Below are 17622 nucleotides of genomic sequence, written 5' to 3'. Positions count from 1 at the left end.
TTAAGTAAAGAGAACATCAGAGGTGGGAATTGGTGTTGTGAGTAGAAGGTAATTAGGATGTCATACTGACCCAACTGAGGGAGAAACTAGCCAGCTAGAATAGATTATGAAGCAAATGACAAAAGAAATAGGCTCTTAACTGCCTCTAACCATGTCATTTATATTCTAGGCTGCCTTTGATTTTGGTGGGGAACAAATCAGATCTAGTGGACTACAGCAGTATGGAAACCATCCTTCCTATCATGAACCAGTACACAGAGATAGAAACGTGTGTGGAGGTAGGCAGATGTGTGTCCATGCAGCCCTCTTGGAGCCTTGGTGGTACCTAGTTGTTTAGTGGACCTGGACGTGAGGATGGGCACCAATCTGAGTTCTGCTGCACCTTTCTTATTTTTGTCTTCCATTATTTACAAAATTAATTTTTTTCTCCAAGGAAACTGCTTTCTATTACCACTTAACAAAATGGGGTTTAACTTGTTAATCTTTTTATCAGTCATATTTATTGAAGCAAAAACATTTACACTGTCTTTTAGTGTTCAGCGAAAAACTTGAAGAACATATCAGAGTTATTTTATTATGCACAGAAAGCTGTACTACATCCTACAGGACCCCTATACTGTCCAGAAGAAAAAGAGGTACTTTTTCTCTATATCTTTTTGTGGAGGTGGGGGAAAGTATAGGTCATAACTTTTACTGTGTGGTCTGTTAGAAGTTTTTTCTAGAATTTAAAAGTTAAAGTTCAGAAATGCTGTTACATTTTTATTTAATGGTTGAATTGCTCAGAAACTTTTTTGCTTAAAGCTTGAGTACTTAAACTATTTTAATTCAAATATTTTTGCATAAGTAGCTTTAGAATAAAAGTATCATGACAAATGAAATGCAAGTCTTAGTTGGTAATTTTATTTTGATGGAACAGAATTTCCAGATGCAAACTAATTGTCTTAGTCCATCTTGAGTAGAATTTGACTTGCTTGCAATGTAGTAGAACGAACATTTAATTATCTCTAAGATTTAGTTTTTAGTTTCATCCTCAAGAAATGTCAGATCCTCAGAAGAACCACATCTGTAGTTTGGGTTTTTGTCCATCCACTGAGTGCTTGGAGGTGTTTGGTTGCTGTGCATATGTACCCTGATGATCAAGGCCAGAAAATTTGAGGTGTAGATAAATTGGAGGAACTTTTCTGTGCGTTTTCTTTTTTTTCTTTTAAAATGAAAAATAATACAAGAGTTACCAAGAACTATAGTATAGATATTGAATATAGCTTAAACTTTTTGAGTAAAATCTTAAGTGATAATGTATTATCCCTCTAGCTAATGTTTTACTATAACATCCATCACTTAGCCCAACATTTGTCTTTTTCCCAGATTTGATTTAAAATGTATTTTTTTAAACTTCCCTTGAATCCTAAGCACTGAGAATTTCAGCTTTGAAATCTTCTGCAAAAGTTTGTATTAACCCTTCTTGCTTTTTCTCTGCCTTGGAGTATATGGGGTTTTCAGGAGGACTGATATGAGGGTTTACTGAGCCCTTCTCAGGGCTGCTCATCCACCTTTGGTATCCACCTGTCACTTGACTCATGTATGACTCTAGGAGGCTGTAGCCTGAACAGTATCCTTGTCCTGATATAGAGTCTTGGCAGATAGGTTAGACCAGGCTGAAGGTAACCTCAAACCTGTCAGTGAATTAGGGGAATGTCTACCCCAAGTAGGTGAAGACTTCCCCCAGGGCATTGGGCAGATGAGAACTTTTTGTTCCAACGATCATGAAGACAGCTGAAGTAGGTGCTGTGGACCTCGTTCATATATTAGACACCAAGGTTGCCAGCTGTATCCTGGGCCATCACCAGTCATCCTGTCTTTTGTCCTGACATTGGACTATAGAGGTTCTGGAAGAATGTGTCTGATGACTGACAATTCTGCCTCCCTTAAATCCAGTTCACCCACTAGCCAAAACTGAATCCCTGAAGGATGAACAACAGCAACTTTTCTCTGTCTGATGCACCACACTGATCTACTTCTTTGACTGGCCTTAGTTTGCCTTTCTAGTTTCTTTACCTATCCTTTTTCTTTGAAAAGAAGATTAGGAAGAGACAGAACAGATAGCCCTTTTTGATTTCTTTCTCCATTAATAGTGATGTGAAATAGCTGTATTGGTCTTTTATATTTTGTTGATCCCTTTAAGTGACTCTCTTTTTTGCCTCTTCTTAGTGACTCTCTCCTCCCTGCCCCCTCTTCAGTAACATCCTCTTGTAAAAAAAAGTAGTAAAGAAAGCCTTTGCTATTTTCTGGAGTTCCTAGCTAGATGTAACCTAACTATCTTGTTACAGCTAACTCTCCACTAACCTGAAATATTTAGACTGTTTCCTTTTACAAAACTTCCATTTAAAAGTCCAAACTTTTACTGGATATTTTAGATAAAAAACTGTGTTTCATCACAGTCATCCAAAAGGCTATGTTCCTAATTAAAAATTCAGATCTATGAACATTTCTAGACAAAATATAAGTAATGGTACCCTTTTCATCATATAAAATATGAATTTCTTATCTAGAGAGAAATGTTCAAGTTTAGTGAAAATCTGATTAATTGAGGCGATTAGTCTGGTATCCTGGGAGGAAAGGTGGATTGGGAGTCAGAGGACACAAGCCCACCTCCTGTCTGTCTGCTGCATGACCTGGACCCCACTCTCTTCTTTTCTGAGATGAGTGATTTAGACTATGATCTCCACTTCTTGCTTCCTCTAAGTCCAGTATTCCTAAAATGTTTTCAAGTCTTACTTTTAGCATTGTTTCATTTTAGATGGTTCATTATAGTATGCTAAAAGAAGAAGCTAGTGTTGACACATCACATTCACTGAAGAGGTTGAAAGTAGTTGCTGATAGTTTTAATTTTTACCGAGAAACATGTAATTGATTATTTTTTCCATATTTGGCAATCTCTTTTAATAGCTTTTTGCTGTGGGATAAGACACCAGAGCCACAGAATGAAAGATTGGTTTTAGTCACCATCATGTATCTTGTTATATAGTAACTGAGTTCTGAGAAACACCAGACCCACTTGTGGAAACTTTGAACATGGACTGTGAAGGAACAGAGAGACTCCCTGACTTAGATGTGTCTCCTTGCTGTTCCTGATGGGAAGATCACTGGAACAGACCCCCAGTCTGTTCCAGTAGAACCACTGTCTCCTGTTTTTTCTTCTTCTCTGCCTCCTTATATTTATGCTGTTGTAGCTTGTATTGTGCCTGAATGCGCACGCACTAAAGAAGTGGTGATAGATTCTATCACTAGAGTCTTTCTTGATTTTTTTTCCTTTTCTCCTTCTCAAATCTGCTTTCCTAATTCATTGAACTTTCTTCCAGAGACCACTAATTTTTTTTCCTTAAGGAAGGAACCTGTATTTAGAATTCTTCTTTTCCTCTTTTTGGTGCTCCTTTTTTATTCCAGTTGCCAAATAGGATTGCATAATCAAATCTCTGGCTCAAATGAGCCATTTACAAATGTCCTTGAAACTCCCCCATGTACTTTCTCATGATGGTCACCTTAACAAGGGGTCCCCCAGGGGCGGATAGGTGGCGCAGTGAATAGAGTACTGGCCCTTGGAGTCAGGAGTACCTGAGTTCAAATCTGGCCTCAGACACTTAATAATGACCTAGCTGTGTGGCCTTGGGCAAGCCACTTAACCCCATTTGCCTTGCAAAAACCTAAAAAATTAAAGAAAAAAGACAAGGGGACTCCCCAAGGCTACCATCAGATTCCTCTTCCACTTTGCTCATCCTATATCCTAGGTCCAAGTAGTCATCCCTTCATCATATCTTCCTTTCCCCTACTCTATCCCCTAAAAAATGTTTTCCTTAAGTTCTCTGTTCCATAAATGACATTCATTTTGTTCTTAGATCCAGCATAAATTATATGTGTGTGTATGTATAAGTATTTATATAAAAGAAAATTCTATAGGTGTTTATTTAAGGTTGCTGGACCTGTGATTTCTTTGATGTAGGGAACTTCCTGATTGGAAATTCCAGTAGTTTATCTGTAACTCAGTTTTGTGAAATTGTTCCTAATCAAAAAACTAGTAAAAATGTGAGTGGCAGAACATTAACCCAGCTCTTATTGATGCCACATCAGTTCTCTTTTCATCCTATAATGATGTTGGCTCTTCTGTGTCTTTTCAGTATCAACAAATTTAGACCTGAAAGGAACCTTTGAGGTCATCTAGTTCATCTCCTTATTTTACAGATGAAGAAACTGAGACCTAGAGAACCAAACAATCAGCAAGCATTTATTAGGTCTTAACTTAATTGAAATTGTGCCAACTGCTGGAGAGATAAATGATTTGCCCAGAGTCAAATAGATAATAAATAGCAGAGACAGGATTTACATTCTGGTCCACTGACTTCAGGTTTGGCATACTTTACTTTTTTTTCTTCTTCTCTTTCATTTTTTCACTTTTTTTTTCACTGTTCCAAATTTATCCAGACAAAAATTTTAAAAACACCCTTCAAAGCTTTTAGAGAATGTTCCAGAATTACAAAAAACAATCAGTTCTTACCTCAACATAGCTAACAATGAACTGTAGAAATGTCACATTAGGGCAAGAAGGTTTGCCAACTACTTTTCAGTAGACATATTATTTCTTACAGCCCTTGTCATAAGAACTGAGTTTTTATTTATTTTATTTTTTTAGGTTTTTGCAAGGCAAAGGGGGTTAAGTGGCTTGCCCAAGGCCTAACAGCTAGGTAATTATTAAGTGTCTGAGGCTGCATTTGAACTCAGGCACTCCTGACTACAGGGCCAGTGCTCTGTCCTCTGTGCCACCTAGCTGCCCTGAACTGAGTTTTTATTATTGGAACTGATGATTACATAAAATCTTCTTTGATCAATAGGTCTAATGGTCAGACTTTTCATAAGCCTGTTGAAGAAAGCCCCCAAATAATTTGTGAGAAGTTTAGAGAACTCATATTCCCTATAGAATCCAGAGATTTTCCCTTTTATGCCTTTGAATCCCAGATAGTGATTACACATATATAACCTGTATCAAAGTACTTACCTTTGCAATAAAAGAAGGGAGGGAAGGAGAGAATTTGTAACTCAGAATTTTTTTTTAATTAAAGATTTTATTTATTTTGAGTTTTACAATTTTTCCCCCAATCTTACCTCCCTCCCCCCACCCCACCCCCACAGAAGGCAGTTTTCCAGTCTTTGCATTGTTTCCATGGTATACATTGATCCAAGTTGAATGTGATGAGAGAGAAATCATATCCTTAAGGAAGAAACATAAAGTAGAAGAGATAGCCAGATCAGACAATAAGATATCTGGGGTTTTTTTCCTAAATTAAAGGGAGGGGCGGCTAGGTGACGCAGTAGATAAAGCACTGGCCTTGGAGTCAGGAGTACCTGGGTTCAAATCCAGTCTCAGACACTTAATAATTACGTAGCTGTGTGGCCTTGGGCAAGCCACTTAACCCCCATTCGCCTTGCAAAAACCTAAAAAAATTAATTAATCAATTAATTAATTAAAGGGAATAGTCCTTGAACTTTGTTCAAATGCCACAGTTCTTTATCTGGATACAGATGGTATTCTCCATTGCAGACAGCCCAAAATTGTCCTTGATTGTTGCACTGATGAAATGAGTGTATCCATCAAGGTTGTTCCATCACTCCCATGTTGCTGTTATAGTGTACAGTGTTTTTCTGGTTTTACTCCTCTCACTCAGCATCAGTTCATGCAAATCCCTCCAGGCTTCTCTGAATTCCCGTCCCTCCTGGTTTCTTTTTTTAGGTTTTTGTTTTGTTTTGTTTTTTGCTGGGGTTAAGTAACTTGCTCAAGGCCACACAGCTAGGTAATTATTAAGTGTCTGAGGTTGGATTTGAACCCAGGTATTTTCTGACTCCAAGGCCAGTGCTCTATCCACTGTGCCACCTAGCCACCCCCCCTCCTGGTTTCTAATAGAACAATAGTGTTCCATGATATACATATACCACAGTTTGCTCAGCCATTCCCCAATTGAAGGACATTTACTTGATTTCCATTTCTTTGCCACCACAAACAGGGCTGCTATGAATATTTTTGTACAAGTGATGTTTTTACCCTTTTTTCATCATCTCTTCATTGTATAGACCCAGTAGTGGTATTGCTGGATCAAAGGGGATACACATTTTTGTTGCCCTTTGGGCTAAGTTCCAAATTTCTCTCCAGAAAGGTTGGATGAGGAACTCAGAATTTTTTAAAAATGAATTAAAAAATATTTTTAAATGTAATTGGGGAAAAAAGAAATTATTAAATAAATGTTTTTTAAAGAAGAAAAAATCAGTTGGGGTACCTCCAGCATAGACTTATAGGTAAAAAACAACCTTCATTTTTCTGTTCTCCTTGGTAGATGAAACCAGCTTGTATAAAAGCTCTGACACGAATCTTCAAGATATCGGACCAGGACAATGATGGAACACTCAATGATGCTGAGCTCAACTTCTTTCAGGTAGATAGTCTACTTAGATAGATGTCTACTCAGTTCTTGTAGGGCACTGTCTCTGCTTTGGCAAATGCTCCCTGGCTTTAGGTTATACCCAGATACACCACAGGTGTAAGTTTCTCCTCCATGGGAGAGAGACTTCTTTAACATAGAACTATCTCAGCCTTCCCCCAGAGAGGTCCTTTCTCCTAAGCCTCAGTTGGAGAAGTATTGTGACTTTGGGTCCAGTGGAGAAATTAAGCTAGGACTCCAAAGAGGCCTTGGAGAAGTCATTGGAGGTGGAGTTTCTCTCCCCTCAGGGCAGCATGGTTGAGACCTTGGACATGGACCCCTTTCTGTTTGGTTTCCTTAGCCCCCCTCCCTCCCATCCCTTTTCTTGAGCCACACGGTACCTTTGTTCCTGTTCCTACGCTGGCGCTGTGTGAGTGAGGGCCTCAGTGAATGGTGCAGCTCTGGGTCCTCTGAGTCTCTGGACCACTTTCAGGTTTTAGTTGGCTTGCTTTGATTGTGGTCTTTCTATGTTGATATTAGACTGCTTCATAGATTAATATTGTATGGTTATTGTCGGATTTTATGCTGATTGCTTTTCATTATTTTATGTTGTTTGTTAGAGAATTTGTTTTAACACTCCATTAGCTCCTCAAGCATTGGAAGATGTTAAGAACGTAGTCAGGAAAAATCTAAGTGATGGAGTGGCTGACAGTGGACTCACCCTCAAAGGTGGGTGGTGTTTGTTTTGTTCTCTTGAACCTTATGTTTGTTAAATTTGACAGAAGCAAAAGGTCCTTGTAGCATGGCTTTTGTAATTCTTAGAGATGTCAGTGTTTATTAATACCTCTGTTAATCCAAAGCCTCCTTGGAGGTCAGCCTGTGGTGGGTATAGGGAGGGGTGTCTTCAGAAGGGTTGGAAGTCATCCTGTAGCAATAGGAAAGAATGGGCTTAATCTGATAGCAGCCCAGCCCCATGACCTGAGCATTGACAAACTCCCCTTTGGAGGAGAGATTCCCATGTCATCCTCATTCCCAGGATTCTTATACTGTCTCAGAGAGTGATCTGATCATGACCTGGGTTTGCAGAGATGCTCAGGTTCACCTGAGGAAGACAAATGTGGTCCTGTTCAAAGGACTTCCTTCAGAAGCAGCCTTTAAATAGAACTTATTTTTAGTGAAGACTTTCTGACTACTAGTCATATTTACCAAGTACAGAATGTTCCCTGTTTGTCAGAGCAGCATACATTAAAGAGATGCACCAGAAAGGAGGCACTTAAAGTGAAACCTAGAATTTTCCAATATAGAAAGATTGTTTTTCCCCCTTTTCCTATCACTTTTGTGAATGTTCTAGACTCTGGAATTCAGTTTAGATCTGTCCTCTGTGATTCATTTTTGGACCTTTCATCTATAAATGCATGAAGTAAATATTTTGATATCAGCTGCCTATTAAAACTCCAGCCTGAATTTTATTTGTACTACAAGCACATTTTAGGAAATAGTTTTATTTTTTTAAAAAAGTATTATTTGGTTATGGGTATAGCTGTTATATGATTAGCCCCTTTTTTTATCCTGCTTTCCATTTGACTACATATGAACCTCATCTATATGAGAGTCTTAAATGATTGACCTCTTGAGGAAAGTTGGCCATCAATTTGAACCAATCTTATTTCACTAGATAGCACACAGCCCTACATTTACATAGTCACTTAGTTAACAATGGCATATAATGACATTTGGAAATTAGATTTACATACTAATTTGCTTTATTTCAGGCTTCCTTTTTCTACATACACTTTTTATCCAGAGAGGAAGACATGAAACTACTTGGACAGTGCTTCGTAGATTTGGTTATGATGATGATCTGGAACTCACACCTGAATATTTATTTCCTTTGTATGTATCTCTAGATTCTTTTTTTTATTCATTCTTTAAGGATTTTTTAAAAACTTAAACATAATTGCCATCTATTATCTTCAGAATCCATTATGAAATTGTTTAATTTTCTATTGGTAACAAATTCTGCAACTGATCAGAAACACAGCTTAAATTTCTGTTCTTTATGAATTGGCAAGGCTAAACAATATCTTCATGAAATGCCAAAGGAGGGGGTTGGGGAGGAAGGTAAAGATGGGGTGGAAGTGAGGGGAAGGGAATGGAAATCACCTAACCAAAAAAAAAAAAAGACAATAGGTGGATAGTCTGAGTACAATATTAGTGTTCTTAATTTTTTTTTTTTGCCCTTAAGATCATAAAAGAACCAGAGGATGAATTTTCCATAGAGGATTTATGGAAATTAAGTTAAATGAGATTCACACAGAAGAGTATAAATGGATTTTTGATCCTTACCAGCAGAGGGAGTACCCACATCATTGAGATCATAGATCTCTCAAATGATCTGAAGAGAGAATTTTGGGAGGAGGGGGAAGGATGTGATGTGCACAAGACAGTATTTTTCCTATGCAATGTAATAAGTTTTGGGGGAGATTATACCTTTTTGTTCAGATATGACTGTGTGATTAATGGAATTAGATCAAAAATGAGAGTCGATAAATGTTCCTTTCCTGTGTACCTCCTGAAATTGTAAAGAGCATAGTGATGGATTCTTAGTCAGCCCCCTGACGTGGGGGCTCTGGGAAGGGATCTGGGCTGTTCCCCTTCTCAGGCTAGAGCTCTCGAAACATGGCAAGATCAATCCCAATGCTCGGGGGCTGCTTCCCCTTATAAGGATTATCCTGTTGAGGATTCCCAGATACTTCAGTGTGTAAGGGGAAAGCTCACTCGGACTGTGCTCAGCCCAGTGACTATCTCATAATATTGGGTGCATGTCACACAGAAGCCCACAAATGTGATAACAGAGCTTATTGGGAAAATCAGAAAAATTCTTCTGTCACCTCGTTTGGCAACTTGCTCATTTCTTTCTATCTTTGTTGCTATGTAACTGTCTTCCTGACATGTTTTTGCAGAACCAATTGGAGATATAGAATATGCCTCTTTATAAGCAAGATTCTCAAATTTTAAAAACAAATTTCAGTGTTATATTTTGTTTCTATGTAAGAATCACTTCCTGACACCCCATCACATCCACACAGAATGTATTCCCTAAAGAAATTTTATCATTTACTACCTGAAAAGTGGGATATATCATTTAAGTTTGACAGTATGATTCCAATATTTACTTGTATTTAAGCTTTAGTATATCTCAGCATTGACTTTCTTTATAGTTGTATTTTATATTGTTTTTCTCCTTTTGGCTCTGCCTTCTTCAGTCTTTCAGTACATTTAATTCTTCTGTTGTTTCTTTGAATCTTCATATTCACAATTCTATATGTCTCTGTAATATTACATTACATTTGTATGCCATAATTCTTTTAACCATTTCTCAGTTGTTGGACACATATTTTATTTATAAATAATGCAAACATAAGGAAGATTCTTCAATTGGTAATTTAATATTATTATTATTATTATTATTGTTATTATTATTATTATTATTATTATTATTATTATTATTAGTGTTAGACCCATAACTATTTTCTAAAGTATCCAAAGTCACTACCTTAAGGGATAACATAAAGCATATTAAATGTTTAAGGTAATATAGATACTGTGTACATTCTTGATGAAAGAATTAGTTGTTTAGAAAGCATAGAGTAGGAGGAATTGTTTTTTACTTTTCCCTTCACTCCAACATTTTCTTTTACTCCTGCAATAATGTCTCTTTAAGCAAAACCTTTTTTATTAAAGCACATATTAATGCAGTCATTTTAGAGGACAAAAGCTAGAGTTGTGTGGAGAAAATTGTATGTAGAAAGGAAATAAAAATGAGAATGGGGGGAAAAAATGACATCTTCAATTATTTAAAGTTATGATTCTACAAAGGTGTCCGTAGCCTTTGCCAGAGTGCCAGAGAGGGTCCAATGACAGAAGAAAAGTTAAGAAATAATTAAGAAAATATATTATAGGTGGATCAACGGACAGAGCACCGGCTCTGGAGTCAGGAGGGCCTGAGTTCAAATCTGGTCTCAGACACTTGATAATTACTTAACTGTGTGGCCTTGGATAAGTCACTTAACCCCATTGTCTTTCAACCCCCCCCAAAAAAAGAAATATATTATTACAAACAGACATTCATTACTTAATTTAACAGAGGTTAACACTATAATCAGTTGTGTCTTATTCCCAGATAGTAGATCTGGAGACTCTCTTTCTTCCTTGTTTGACTTTCTCATATTAATTTCTCCAGTTAAATATGAGAGATTTTCTTAGATTTCATGATCCTCTGAAGAAGCAAAGTTCTGAGTCAACCCATTGGCTTTCCAGGATTCTACCAATGAATCATTTTCATGTTTTACATCTCTAGGTCTATTTTTGTTTGGACAGTGTTACAGAGTATGCTCCCTAGCTTTAAGTCTTTCTTGACTGATCTGGTGACTGCTCTTATAGGCCACTGCAGCTTCCCAACTTGCATTAATCATCCTACCTTCTTCCAGTTTCCTCATACATTATGCTCTCATTCTCTAAAAGAGCGCCTTTTCCCTCAGATGCCTTGTTCATATTTCTATCCCCTATAGTTTTTCTGAGAATAAGTCTTCACCAGTCTAGTGATCATACCCCATGGAGGTGATGGATTTTACATCCACATCATTGTTCCATGCCAACATTAGTATATAAAAATCCTCCATTTACATCTTGTGAAACCAGTTAAATATAATAAGTATGTACACAGTAGTTTAGAAAAGGGGCTTTTTATAACTGGATTATAGACTTCTTTATTATTTTGTATCTGGGGTTTCATTAAAATGGGTGTTGCTTTCACCAAGACAGATCTCCATGTATTTATCCTGTGTGATTCTTATCCCTATCTTTTTTTAAATTGTCCTTAGAAGAATTGCTATTTACCTATAAAAACACTGTTTACAGGCCACTGTACCCTTAAGAATATCATTATCATTGAGCCTAAGGATATTCACTACCACATAGAGAGCACTCACTTTGAGAAATATGTTTGCTAAAAAAAACTTAAAGATATTTTAAATGAGATTACTTCTAATATTTTAATATTCATTTCTTGGTTAAAATTTACATCTAGATAAGCAGTTTTTCTTTTTCTTTTTCTTTTTGGTCTATAGACTAAAAATACCTCCTGACTGCACCACTGAATTAAATCATCATGCATATTTATTTCTTCAAAGCATTTTCGACAAGCATGATTTGGTAAGCTTTTAACTCTGATTTTGATGTTTTATGGTAAGTAATATCTGTATGATTGACTACATTGATTTTTAAAAAATTTTATTTATTTTCAGCAGTGGGGTTAAGTGACTTGCCCAAGGTCACACAGGCAATTATTAAATGCCTGAGACCAGATTTTAACTCAGGTCTTCCTGACTATAGGGCCAGTGTTCTATCTACTGTACCACCTAGCTGCCCCCATTGATTTTTTAACTATGATTGGTATTCACATAAGACATGAAATTGATTAAGTTCTTCAGATTGAATAATTGAAATTATTTTCTTGCCCTTTATTATTATTATTATTATTACTATTATTATTAATTTTGTTTTTTAGATTTTTCAAGGCAACGGGGTTAAGTGGCTTGTCCAGGGCCACATGGCTAGGTAATTATTAAGTGTCTGAGGTCGGATTTGAACCCAGTTACTCCTGACTCCAAGGCCTTGCTCTATCCACTGCGCCACCTAGTCGCCCGCCCTTTATTATTTTCTAAACTTTTATTAAAATGTAAAATACTTTTTCAGCTTAGAATTACATTAGAAAATAACTAATCCTTGGAAAATTTGGCTTCATTAATTTGACTTTAAATATAGTAGTAGGAAGTTCTTCTCTTGGAAGCCCTTATGGAACTACTCACCTTTGTCTCTGTCTGTTTTCAGGATCGAGACTGTGCTTTGTCACCTGATGAACTTAAAGATTTGTTCAAAGTGTTCCCTTATATGCCTTGGGGGCCTGATGTAAACAACACAGTTTGTACAAATGAGAGAGGATGGATCACCTATCAGGGATTTCTGTCACAGTGGACGTGAGTATAGAATTCACTTGTGGTTTTAAGTGGTGTTTTCATTGAGTTTTGTAGTCCTTTAGAAGCATCTCTCTGGTGGTAAACAACATTGTCCATCTTGTGTCCTCCCTTATGGGAGGGGTCAGGTCTGCCTGCATTCTAGGGTGTTCTCAAGGGTAGAAAGTTTCAGATTTTCTGTTTATGCTGTGGAAACTGATAGAGCAAAGACATGACCTGTCATAAGAATAGGAAAATAAAGGGAATTTGTTAAGTGCTTTTCCTTCCACATGAAAGCCAGATCTTTAGTTGTAACATATAAATCTTTCTAACTTGGGACTGGCAACTATTTTACCCTATTTGTATGATTCTAAAGAACATTAAAAATATTATTTAGACTGTTTTCATATAAACACATTTCACATCTAGATTGAAGCTATATCTGGTCAGAACTGTAATGCTTTGGGCAATTGAGTTCAAATCCTTGTCTCAAGACTTGTGACACTGCTCAAGTCAAAGATATGTGTAAGCTCTGTACCAAAGTGAGCATCGTTTCATGTTCATTGAGTCTGGCCAGGACCCTGGAGGGTTGATCACAGCCTTCTGGGAATCCTTGTCGCCAGCATCAGAGGTGAAGTGACTTGCGCAGGGTCATGCAGCTGGTGAGCATAGGAGCTCAATCTGAACTCTGCTCCTCAGTTCCCTGGGCCACATCCAGGCCAGGAAGAGCCTCTTTCCTGTGACATTGAGACCAGCAGGGGCCACTAGGGCTCTGTGCTGATGGGGTGACTGTGGCTGCTCTGGATCTGCGATTCCTTCTACTCCTGGGATCAGGGAGCAGAGTCAGGAAACCCAATCTAAATGCTTCCCATGGGCCAGGCCTTATGCAACAAGGCTCTGGACACAACTAATTGGAAGGGCATTCAAGGGTCTGCCTAAGCCCTCAGTGGGGAGGAGAGGGGAATCCCCTGGAGCTGAGCAGGAGAGCCTGAGCAGGGGGTGTGGAAAACCAGCCACAGGCCAGTTAGAGGGACACCAAAGGGAGCACATATCAGAGAGGAGCATCAACAGGAAATGGTCCTTTTGACTAATGTGTAAACTGAACTGGGCAGTAGTTTTGGGTGTCCATGTTGAACCAATGCGACTGTCATTTGAAAGCAAAAGCACCATCGCCTTTTATGGATTTTTCCATGTTAGCCTTACAGAAAGATCCTGTTTTAGGTGCAGTGGTAATTGTTGACTTGTGTTTAGCACTTAGAGTTTCCAGAATACTTGACAACCATTCTTTTATTTGATCCTCACAACATGTCTCTGAGGCAGATAATGCAGGATGTGTCTCTTCCATTTTACAGATAAAGAAACTAAAGCCTCATGGAGGTTGATTGACTTGCCCAGAGTGTCTGAAGTGGTGTCTGAACCCAGATTTCTTCTCATTCTGTGTGTGCTTTCTATTACTGAAAATAAATATGGGTCCCATTGTTACTTTGGTCGGTTTGCTTTTGTCCCTGGGATGCTCAGAGGCACCTGAATCTGCATTCTCTAATGTTCCTAGAGGCCTTGTTCTTCTAATATAAGAAAGTCCTACTTTCCTTGCCTGAAGGCTTGTTTTGGGGCATTTGATAAACTTCTGTATTGATGCATTCTTGTTGCTAGTTTCTTTACTGTCAACACCCTCTATTTATAAAGCAGACTTTTCGGTTTGGACAGTTTGCTCAACTCTGAAATGAAAGAGAGATTGGACTCACTGGCCTCTGGGATCCTCCACCACAACTTTATGAGAAACCAGCCAGTTTTTCCTTACTTTACAGATGAGTAAGAGAGTGGATAGATAAAGACCCAGCCTCCCAAGACTGGAGAAAGGCCACACTGACCCCTAATTGGCTGAGATCCTGGGCAAACCACCCAATCTCTTGTTGCCCTTGATACCAGATTTGAACTCAGGAAGGGGAGTTTTCCTGACTATCCACTGTACCTCCTATCTTCATGATCACACTTAAATGTTCAGCTGCCCACTATGCATAAGAAGTAGACATGGCCCTTGAGGAGCGTCTTCTCTGGATGCTTGTCCCCTCAGACAGGAAGCAGACTTTGCGGTGACTTCATGAAAGCTCTCTCTGTCACATGGAGAGGCATCAGAGAGAAGGGATGTTGGCTTGGAGTCAGGAAGACTTGGGTAGGAGATCCCACATGCTGGTTGGCTGATCTGGCAAGTTATTTAACCTCTTGGCTTTTCAGCTTCTTCACCTACCACATTGAGGATTTGGGTGAGAGGGACTGGAGCATTCTAAGGCCTTTGCTAGCTTCAAATCTAGGTCTTCTGATAGCTGTGCTCCTCTTGGCCTGCTTATTTTCAGCAAGAGTTCAAGTTTTTTATTATGTCTAATTGATAAATACCAAAGAATTAAAATAAATTGGTCTTTATTGTTCTTCCCACACATTAGCTCTAGTATATTTTCTTCCATTTGCTTGTTATGATAATTTCTTTGTAATCCAGAGAGCAGAAGGGGATCAAAAGTTGTTTTCTTTGGTTCATATTTTGGTCATTGGGATTTGTTTATTTTATAAGGTATTTTTTTTAATAATAGACAGCTATTTACTTCATTTTCATTTCCAACCTAAAATATACCCTTTTATAAGACTGTTTAGAGAGAGCAGCTACCTGATACAGTGTATTGATTCTTAAAATGGGCTCTATAGTGTCACTGTCATCTAACTAAAATTTAGCATTTCCTTCAATTATGACTGTAGGCAAGAAATCATATTCCTAAGAAGAGGGCCATAGGCTTCACTAAACTGATAAAGGTTCCATGATTCAAAAAAAAGGTGAAGAATTGCTGGTAAAACGGTCAGAGATCTGGTCCTTAAGCCAGGAAGATTTGGGTTCAAGTCTTTCCTCTGACACATCCTCTCAGAGAAAGATTCTGTTGTCAGAGGAGTTTCCTCATCCAAGAGTTAGGAATAATAACAACTCCAACAGATAGACAACTGAAAAGAAAATTATGCTGAAACTCATTTTTTTTCACAATGATTTCAGAGTTGATTATCCCTGAGCTTGTGTGTTGTGCCCCAAATCAAGTCCTGCCTAGAAGTGGTGGAGCCAAGGGGTCCTTAAGATGCCAGAGTCTCCTGCCTCTGGGCCAGTGACCTTCTGTGTCTGGAAGGGATGATTCCATTCTTAAGTTGTGAGAGCTCTGTGTCTGCAGATGTTCCTTTAGAAGGTATTCACTGTTTCTGTCATCTTCCTTTTCATAGGCTTACAACCTATTTAGATGTACAGCGGTGCCTGGAGTATTTGGGCTATCTAGGCTATTCAATATTGACTGAACAGGAGTCTCAAGCTTCTGCTATTACAGGTAATTATGTGAATTTTTTTATTATGTCTAATTGATAAATACCAAAGAATTAAAATAAATTGGTCTTTATTGTTCTTCCCACACATTAGCTCTAGTATATTTTCTTCCATTTGCTTGTTATGATAATTTCTTTGTAATCCAGAGAGCAGAAGGGGATCAAAAGTTGTTTTCTTTGGTTCATATTTTGGTCATTGGGATTTGTTTATTTTATAAGGTATTTTTTTTAATAGATTCTGTATCTTAAGTGCACATATTTCTTAAAGTGGATGAGTGTCCACATACCTCCTGTTTTACTGAAAACAAAATAGAGGCTGAGAAATGGTCCATCATGTCTGTTTCTGTTTGTTTATTTAGTAACAAGAGATAAAAAGATAGATCTTCAGAAGAAGCAAACTCAAAGAAATGTGTTTAGATGTAACGTTATTGGGATGAAAGGTTGTGGGAAAAGTGGAGTTCTTCAGGCTCTACTTGGAAGAAACTTAATGGTGAGTTTAAAACTTTGAGAAATTTAATAAAATGATGGATGCTTTTGCTTTTATTGACCTTTTCATACTGTTATATTTGGTAGATCAGGATTTAATGAAACTCAGTGACATGTGTATTAAGAATGAAGTATTGTGTGAAGCATTATTAGAGTCAAGTTCTGTATTTGCCCTGATTGTCTCCGGCATTTGTCTTCCTGCTTATTCCAGATCTCACATATGATGAGCAGCTGGCAGTGTGCTCACCCCCATTGAGTCTTTCATCCTTCTAAATGTTTTATACTGAAAGGACCTTCTAAGACTGGGGCCTTTGGGCTGGAAGGCGACTCTGGAATTGGCATTTTCAGGAATTGATTTTGCCTCATTTTCAGCTGTTGCTTTATTTATGTAGAACATTATGAGTCACAGCAGATACAGAAACAAGTCTCCCCCCCCCTTAAATGTTGATAACTCACTAATGTAGGAACCAACCTAATTTTCCTCTTTGCTAAGTAGTAAATAGTGTAGAAGAGAGAAGCCCTTTTAGTTATAATACTATGCTTTGTTGGTAGAAATTTATTGGCATGATTTCATATTGTAAATAATAAAAGATTTCTGTTCTCTTTCAGAGGCAAAAACACATTCGAGATGACCATAAATCTTATTATGCAATTAATACTGTTTATGTATATGGACAAGAGAAATACTTGTTGGTAAGAAATTTTGTGTCCACGAAGATGAATTTATTTCCCTTTGTGCATTGCTGGTTGTACAGTTAAGTATGGAATAGTTAGTTGTGACTAAGGATCAATACGCCCTTTGAGGCAGGCAGAAGGTCTGGGGATGGGGGGTGGGAGGAGTGGGAGAGGGAAGCAGGCAGCAGGAGGGGGTGGGGAAGTGCGTTGACATAACCATTGCAGGTCCTTGGGCAGCCTGACCAGTCATGGATGAAGTGTGGGGAACAGGAGTTTGGGGAATCAATTTTATAGGGTTTTGGTGGTAGGGGATGGACTAACATTTACTGTTGCTGCCTTAGGTAAGTTTATTAAGGTGGCTCCATCAGCTCAAAGTGATCAGCCATATCTGAGGGTTGGTTCATTGGCATATTTGCTGATGTTTGCTGCTCTTGACTACATGTCTGGAAAACCAAGGGCAGGTGGCCGGACCCACGGCCCTCCCTCATTCAGCAGGTCCTTCCAGGTTGTGGCCTTAGTCAATCCACGGGACAGGTTCCATCAGCTCCTCTACTCCTCTAATTTGTGAGACTCTGGAAATGACCACCAGGTCACCCTCTTACTTCCTGCCCTTGTTCCTTCATACTGACTATCTACAA

At 38.2% G+C, this 17622-nt stretch overlaps 1 protein-coding gene across 3 annotated transcripts in view; it reads left to right on the top strand.

The window, feature by feature from the left end:
• Positions 1-17622, top strand: part of RHOT1 (ras homolog family member T1) — a 66945-nt gene that overhangs the window by 33384 nt on the left and 15939 nt on the right. For all 3 annotated transcript variants that reach the window (XM_074188968.1, XM_074188969.1, XM_074188970.1), the window contains exons 7-16: positions 170-278; positions 534-635; positions 6378-6476; positions 7082-7190; positions 8234-8354; positions 11591-11675; positions 12354-12499; positions 15728-15828; positions 16183-16313; positions 16919-17002. In XM_074188968.1, the coding sequence (XP_074045069.1) occupies positions 170-278; positions 534-635; positions 6378-6476; positions 7082-7190; positions 8234-8354; positions 11591-11675; positions 12354-12499; positions 15728-15828; positions 16183-16313; positions 16919-17002 (1087 nt within the window). The remainder of the gene's footprint in view (positions 1-169; positions 279-533; positions 636-6377; positions 6477-7081; positions 7191-8233; positions 8355-11590; positions 11676-12353; positions 12500-15727; positions 15829-16182; positions 16314-16918; positions 17003-17622) is intronic.

Source organism: Macrotis lagotis, chromosome 5, assembly GCF_037893015.1.
Source record: "Macrotis lagotis isolate mMagLag1 chromosome 5, bilby.v1.9.chrom.fasta, whole genome shotgun sequence".
In the NCBI taxonomy this organism is placed as follows: domain Eukaryota; kingdom Metazoa; phylum Chordata; class Mammalia; order Peramelemorphia; family Peramelidae; genus Macrotis; species Macrotis lagotis.
The sequence above is the reverse complement of the archived record's forward strand: the minus strand, read 5'-3'. Positions and strand labels throughout refer to the sequence as shown.